The 8,449-nt window shown below is 53.3% G+C and overlaps 1 protein-coding gene across 2 annotated transcripts in view; it reads right to left on the bottom strand.

Annotated features, from left to right (window-relative positions):
• LOC125448458 (serine/threonine-protein phosphatase 2A 65 kDa regulatory subunit A alpha isoform-like) overlaps positions 1-3,070 on the bottom strand; it is a 36,067-nt gene extending 32,997 nt beyond the window's left edge. For both annotated transcript variants that reach the window (XR_009443093.1, XM_059641234.1), the window contains exon 1: positions 2,962-3,070. Coding sequence is in view for 1 of the 2 variants with exons in the window: in XM_059641234.1 (XP_059497217.1) it covers positions 2,962-3,045 (84 nt within the window). In the remaining variant the exon portion in view is untranslated. The remainder of the gene's footprint in view (positions 1-2,961) is intronic.
• Positions 3,071-8,449: the final 5,379 nt, after the last annotated feature.

Raw genomic sequence — 8,449 nt, forward strand, 5'->3', positions numbered from 1 at the left:
CAGACCTATCTCCCCTCATTGATTCCTCCCTCTCATTTGTGCCTTCCTCACACTGACCTCTCCCCTCCACATTGACCATCTCTCCCCCTCACACTGACCCCTACCCTCTGCACTGACCATCTCTCCCCCTCACACTGACCCCTACCCTCCGCACTGACCATCTCTCCCCCTCACACTGACCCCTACCCTCTGCACTGACCATCTCTCCCCCTCACACTGACCCCTACCCTCTGCACTGACCATCTCTCCCCCTCACACTGAGCCCTACCCTCCGCACTGACCATCTCTCACCCTCACACTGACCCCTACCCTCCGCACTGACCATCTCTCCCCCTCACACTGACCCCTCCCCTCCGCACTGACCATCTCTCCCCCTCACACTGACCCCTCCCCTCCACATTAGCCATCCCTCCCCCTCACACTGACCCCTCCCCTCCACATTAACCATCTCTCCCCCTCACACTGACCCCTCCCCTCCACATTAGCCATCCCTCCCCCTCACACTGACCCCTCCCCTCCACATTAACCATCTCTCCCCCTCACACTGACCCCTCCCCTCCACATTAACCATCCCTCCCCCTCACACTGACCCCTCCCCTCCACATTAACCATCTCTCCCCCTCACACTGACCCCTCCCCTCCACATTAACCATCTCTCCCCCTCACACTGACCCCTCCCCCCTACACTGACCATCTCTCCCCCTCACACTGACCCCTCCTCCCTACAGTGACCATCTCCCCCCCTCGCAGTGATCCTGTACACCACATACTGACCCCTCCCTCACACATTGTCCCTTCATTCCTCACCCGACCCCCAAACCCCTCACACCTCCCCAACACTGAGCCTGTCTCAGCCCACACCAACCTCCCCCTCACTCTGACTCCTCCCACTCAATGACCCTCTTTCTCCCTCAACTGATGTTCCTCACCCTCACACTGACCCCATCCCCAACAGTGAATCCCTCACCCCTCACACTGACTCTTCCGCACACTCACAGCAGCACGGACCCCGCCCTTCACACTGATCCTGCCCCCATCACTGTGCCACCCCCCCTTCACACTGCCCCATCCAACTTTGTCCCTCACCCTCATACTGATGCCTCGTCACGCACACAGCACCCTCCATTTCTTTGGCCCCTCACCCCGCACAAGGACTCCTCCCTCACCCTAACCCTTCCCCCTTATACTGACCCCTTCCCCAAAACTGTCATCTCACCTCTCGCACTGACCTTTCGCTCTCACCTTGACCCATTGCCCTCACTGACCCCTCCACCCTACACTCACCTCACGCTGATCCTGCACCACTCACTCCCCTCCCCAATAGTGACCCCTCACTTCAAACTGACCTCTCCCCACACACTGACCCCTCCCCCCACACACTGACCACTTCCCACCTCACACTGACCCATTCCCCCATCACGCTGACCCTTATCACCTCACGCTGACCCCAAACACCTCACACGCTGACCCCTACCCCCTCACTCTGACCCCTACCTCCCAACACGCTGACCCCTACCCCCTCACTCTGACCCCTACCCCCTCACTCTGACCCCTTCCCCACAACACCCCGAACCCACCCCCACATGCTGACCCCACCCCCACACGTTGACCCCTTCCCCCTCACTGACCCCTTCCCCCTCACTCTGACCCCTACCCCCAGCCCCCACGCTGATCCCTTCCCCCCATGCTGACCCCTACCACCCCACGCTGATCCCTACCCCCCATGCCGATCCCTTCCTCCTCACGATGACCCCACACCCCCTCACGCAGACCCCTTCCCCTCACGCTGAACCCTACCCACCCACGCTGAACCTTACCACCTCACGCTGACCTCCCCCACCTCACGCTGACCCCACACCCTCACTCTGGCCCCACCCCCCTCACGCTTACCCCACACCCCTCACTGATCCCTACCCCCCCAAGCTGATCCCTACCCCCGCCTCATGCTGACCCCACCCCCCCACGCTGACCCCTACCCCCTCACGCTGGCCCCGACCCCCCCAACACGTTGGCCCCTACCCCCTCAAGCTGATCCCATCCCCTCACGCTGACCCCTACCCCCCCACACTGACCCCTACCCCCTCACGCTGACCCCTTCACACCCAACGTGTTGACCCCTACCCCCTCACACTGACCCCCCCAACTCTGACGCCTAACCCCCATGCTGTCCCCACCCCCCTCACACTGACCCCTACCCCGCTCACACTGACCCCACCCCCTCACGCTGACACCTACCCCCTCAACAAGTTGACCCCTACCCCCACACGCTGAACCCCTCCCCCCTCACGCAGACCCACCCCCCTCACGCTGACCCCTACCCCCTCAAACAAGTTGACCCCTACGCCACACGCTGAACCCCTCCCCCCCACGCTGACCCCTACCCCCTCACGCTGACCCCTACCCCCTCACACTGACCCCTTCGCCCTCACGCTGACCCCTACCTCCTCACGCTGACCCCTACCCCCTCACGCTGACCCCTACCCCCTCACGCTGACCCCAACCCCTCACGCTGACACCTACTCCCCCAACAAGTTGATCCCTACCCCCTCACACTGACCTTTTCCCTCTCACTCTGACCCCTACCCCCACATCTGACCCCTTCACCCCCAACACGTTGACCCCTAGCCCCCAAGCTGACCACACCCCACTCACGCTGACCCCACCCACCCCTTCACCCAGGCCCCACCCCCTCACACTGACCCCACCCCCTCACTGTGGCCCCACCCCCCTCACTCTGGCCCCACCCCCCTCACTCTGGCCCCACCCACCTCACGCTCACCCCACCCCCCCCTCACGCTGACCCCACACCCCACTGACCCCACCCGACCTCACCTCACGCTGACCCCTCCCCCCACATACCGACCCCTCCCCCTCTCTAGTTCACGGGCTGTCTCTCTGTTTTGGTGACCGACAGCGGACCCCTAAGCTATCAGGACGTTGGCTGGTTTCTCTGTCGTTCACCTGAACGTCCTCATTCCGCAGTTCGTCGATCAGGACAGCGATGGGGTACAGAGAGTCGTCAGTAACCGCCGCTGAGGCCGCCATGACGGGGGGAGGGGCTTGAGCGAAGGGGCGGAGCCAGACGGCCGTGCGTACTGAAGAGGCGGGGCTTGAAGTGCGGGAGCAACGGGGGCGTGGCCAGAGGGTGGTGTGGGCGGGACCAGTAGACCTTGTGGGCGGGTCGGGTTTTGGGGCCTAGGATAGGGTCATCTAGTGAGGGGGCGGGGACAGATGGGGGGGTGGGCTTCAGTGAGGGTGGCCATTGAGGGGCAGGTATGAGGGCCTTTAGTGAGGGTGGCCATTGAGGGGCAGGTATGAGGGCCTTTAGTGAGGGTGGCCATTGAGGGGCAGGTATGAGGGCCTTTAGTGAGGGTGGCCATTGAGGGGCAGGTATGAGGGCCTTTAGTGAGGGTGGCCATTGAGGGGCAGGTATGAGGGCCTTTAGTGAGGGTGGCTGTTGGAGGGGATGGGTCCTTGGGGAGGGAAGAACTTGATTGATGGTGGATTAGGGCCTGGGGTGTGGTGCGGTGTTCTGGGGGAGGCATATGGGAAAGGGCATGGAGCCACTAGGAAATGGAGGGGACTGAGGTGGGTAGGACTTGGGACCTGGGGAGGGATGCTGATATTGGGAACACATTTCTTGTTACGGGGAAGTCAGAATTGAACACAGTATTCCAAAAGTAGCCTAACCATTCTCCCGTACAGTTGCAGCATAACCTCCCAACTCCTATACTCAATGCACTGACCAATAAAGGCAAGCGTACCAAACACCTTCCTCACCGCCCCGTCTACCTGCACCTCCAGTTTCAAGGAACTATGAACCTGCACCCCAAAGTCTCTTTGTTTAGCAACTCCCCCCAGGACCTGTATAAGTCCTGCCCTGATTTGCCTTTCCAAAATGCAATACCTCGCATTTATCTAAAACTAACTTCATCTGCGACTCCATGGCCCATGGGTCCATCTGACTAAGATCCCATTGTACTCTGAGGTAACTTTATTTGCTGTCCACTTCACATCTAATTTTGGTGTCATCTGCAAACCTACCAGCCACGCCCCCTACACTCACATCCAAATAATTTATACAAATGACAAAATGCAGTGGGCCCAGCACTGTGATCCTTGTGGCACACTACTGGTCACAGACCTCCAGTCTGAAAAGCAACCCACCAATTACCACCCTCTGTCTCCAACCTTTGAGCCAGTTCTGTATGCAAATGGCCAGTTCTCTCTGCATTCCATGTGATCTAACCTTGCTAAACAGTCTAACATGAGGAACCTTGTCAAACGCCTTACTGAAGTCCATATATATCACGTTCACTGCTCTAGCATCATCAATCTTTATTACTTCTTCAAAAAAGTCAGTCATGTTGAGATATGATTTCCCACACACAAAGTCATGTTGACCATCCCTAATCAGTCCCTGCCCTTCCAAATACATGTAAATCCTGTCCTTCAGGATTCCCTTCTGACAACTTGCTCACCATTGATGTCAGGCTCACTGGTCTATCGTTCGCTGGCTTTTCCCTACAGCCTTTCTTAAACAGTGGCACCATGTCAGCCAACATCCAGTCTTCTGGCACCTCACCTGTGACTATCGATGATACAAATATCTCAGCAAGGAGCCCAGGAATCACCTCCCCAGCTTCCCACACGATACACCTGATCAGGTCCCGTGGATATATCCACCTTTATGCGTTTTAAGACGTCCAGCATCACCTCCTGTGTGAAATGGGCATTTTTCAAGCTGCCGCTATTTATTTCTCCAAGTTCTACACCTTCCATATCAACCTCCACAGTAAACACTGATACAAAACACTTGTTTAGTATTTTCCCCATCTCCTGCAGTCTCCACACATAGGTAGCCTTGCTGATCTTCGAGGGGCCCAATTCTCTCCCTAGTCACTCCTTAATGTATTTGTAGAATCCCTTTGGATTCTGCTTAACTTTATTTGCCAAAGCTGTCTCATGTCCCCTTGTTGCCTTCCTGGTTTCCCTCTTAAGTATACTCCTGCTGCCCTTATACTCTTCTAGGGACTCACTCGATCCCTGCTGTCTAAACCTGATGTATGCTTCCTTCTTTCTCTTGACCAGAACCTCAATTATTATAGCCATCCAGCATTCCTTACACCGACCAGCCTTGCCCTTCACCCTAATGGAGCATACCTGGACTCTCATTATCTCATTTTTGAAAGCTTCCCATTTTCCAGCCACCCCCTTACCTGCGAACTTCCATCCCCAATAAACTTTTGAAAATTCTCGCCTGATACTGTCAAAATTAGCCTTCCTCTAGTTTAGAACTTTAACTTTTAGATCCAGTCTATCCTTTTCCATCACTATGTTAAAACTAATAGAATTAAGGTCACCGTCTCCAAAGTGCTCCCCCACTGACACCTCAGTCATCTGGCCTGTTTTATTTCCCAAATGTAGCTTAGGTTTTGCTCCTTCCTTATAGGGACATCCACATACTGAATCAGAAAACGTAACAAATTCCTCTCCATCTAAGCCCTTAACACTATGGCAGTCCCAGTCTATGTTTGGAAAGTTAAAATCCCTTTCCATTACCACCCTATTATTCTTATGGATAACTGAGATCTCCTTACAAATTTGGTTCTCAATTTCCCATTGACTATTCGGGAGCCTACAGTACAATCCCAATAAGGTGATTGTCCCTTTCTTATTTCTTAGTTCTATCCAAATAACTTCCCTAGGTGTACTCCCAGGAGTATCCTCCATAAGTACAGTTGTAATGTTATCCCTAATCAAAATCACTACTCTCCATCCTGTCTTGCCCCCCACTTTTTTATCCTTCCTGCAGCCCAAAACGTCAAGCTGCCAGTCCTGTCCATTCCTGAGCCAAGTCCATGTCCTTGCTATGACATCCCAGTCCCATGTTCCCAACCATGCCCTGAGTTCATCTGCCTTACCTGTCAGGCATCTTGCATTGAAATAAAGAGATAACAAGGTGTAGAGCTTGTGAACACAGCAGGCCAAGCAGCATCAGAGGAACAGGAAGACTGATGTTTTCTAAAGAAGTGTCTAGGCCCAAAACGTCAGCTTTCCTGCTCCTAAGATGCTGCTGGGCCTGCTGTGTTCATCCAGCTCTGCACCTTGTTATCTCAGATTCTCCAGCATCTGCAGTTCCTACTATCTCTGCAGTGAAATAAATGCAGTTTAATTGATCAGCCCTACCTCGTTCTTTTGCTGCCTGCCCTGACTGTTTGTGCAGCCCCTCAGGTGGATTTTGTGCATCTGGATAAACACTCAATCCCTCACGTAGAGGATTTATACCCAAAGTTGGGAGGAAGGCTTCATGCAGCTGGACATGAACCATGCATGCCTACGATTATGATTCGATGCGGATTCCAAGAAGTAGGCTACAATTAATACCCAGGAGGGTTTGTACCAATATATGAGACTGCTATTTGGGGTATCATCAGCCTGTACAATTCTGGACAATAGAGAACATTTTGCAAGGTCTATGGGAAGACTGATAAGGAACACTTAGAGAGCTTGGACATAGTTCTTACATGTTTCTCCCAGGCAGCCATATGCCATTGAAGGGAATGTTCCAGGCACCCCAAGTGACCTACAGATAATGGGAACTGCAGATGCTGGAGAATCCAAGATAACACAGTGTGGAGCTGGATGAACACAGCAGGCCAAGCAGCATCTCAGGAGCACAAAAGCTGATGTTTCGGGCCTAGACACTCTGATGAAGGGTCTAGGCCCAAAACGTCAGCTTTTGTGCTCCTAGGATGTTGCTTAGCCTGCTGTGTTCATCCAGCTCCACACTTTGTTACCCCAAGTGACCTACTTGGGTTACAGAGTTGACAAAACCGGGTTACACCTGTTTAGAGATGAAGTGAGGACGATCAAAGGTGCCCTGGCTCCTATGTCTGTGCTGGAGTTTAGGCCTTTCCTTGGGTTGGTGAATTATTACTGAAAACTCCATCCTTGCACCTTTGCACCAACTCCTTAAAAAAGGATATGCCTTGGAAGTTATTGCGTAGCCAAGCCGTAACCTTCAGGGAAGTGAAGAAACAGCTGTCATCCTCTAAGGTGTTGGCACACGAGGGTATCAAGTGGCATTTGGTACTGATATGCAATACCTCCCCGCACAGCATCGGCATGGTACTGGCTCATAGGGGGTCAAATGGAGAGGAGCATCCATTAGTGTGTGGGGTCGAGGACTTTGGCGAATGCAGATACACCCAGATCGTGAAGAAACGTTTGGAGGCAGGAAGTTCCACCGATACCTTTGAGGACATAAATTTATAATATTGCAGACCACAAATCCCTGTAAGGTCTGCTGAAAGAGGACAAGGCAGGGCCACCCACAGCTTCAGGCTGAACTCGGTGCTGGGCTCTAACACTATGCGCATATGATCACGAGTTAGAACACCCATCCAGGAGGCCAATGTGGATGCACTGAGCTGCCTCCCGCTGGGAGATACACCACCGATGGAACCAGCACTGGAAGAGATTGTAATGGTTTTATATTTTCTGTCACCCTTCCACTCACAGCTGACAATACTAGACTTTAGACGCAGGAAGATCCGATCCTGGCAAAACTGAATCAGCTGGTGATCGTGGAGAAACCAAAGGGCCATCACAACCAGAACTGAGACATTTTTGGATGCAGAGAGACACCAGAGGCAGATTATTATGGGGAGCAAGAGTGGTTGTCCCGAGCAAAGGACAGTACCAGATACTGGCTGAACTCCACCAGGGTCATCCAGGGGTCTCCACAATGAAGATGTTGGCAAAAAGTTATGTCTGTTGGCCAGGATTGGATGCTGACATAGCCACATTGGTGTGGTAGTGCCCAGGTGCCAACAGCTCCCCACATAAATGGAATGGCTGGGTAAATCCCGGGCTCGAGTACACATTGGCTATGCAGGTCCTTTCATAGGGACAGTGCTCTTAGTCAAATTGTGGATGTCTGCTTAAAGTATCTGGATGTGCATTGAGTTCATTTGTCAAACACCAGGGAAGGTGACAGAAAAATATCTTTTGCAATGCACAGGCTCTCGGAAGATTGGTGTCAGATAATGGGCCATCAGTTATGAGCAGGAGTATTGAGTATTTCCTGACGTTGAATGGTCTGGCAGAAAGAGGTGTCCGAACAGGCTCAAAGGATAAGCCAACAGCCTACTGAACTGAGATAATGGGAACTGCAGATGCTGGAGAATTCCAAGATAATAAAATGTGAGGTTGGATGAACACAGCAGCCCTCTCTGATGAAGGGTCTAGGCCCGAAACGTCAGCTTTTGTGCTCCTGAGATGCTGCTTAGCCTGCTGAGTTCATCCAGCCTCACATTTTATTATCTTAGCCTACTGAACTGTCCTGGTTCTCGTTAGATTATAGGACCACAACGTATGCAGGGATGGCTCCAGCAGAGTTACTCATGGGAGAAGACCCCACACCAGATTAAATCTGATCTTCCCA

This window comes from Stegostoma tigrinum, chromosome 41, assembly GCF_030684315.1.
Source record: "Stegostoma tigrinum isolate sSteTig4 chromosome 41, sSteTig4.hap1, whole genome shotgun sequence".
Lineage (NCBI taxonomy): Eukaryota > Metazoa > Chordata > Chondrichthyes > Orectolobiformes > Stegostomatidae > Stegostoma > Stegostoma tigrinum.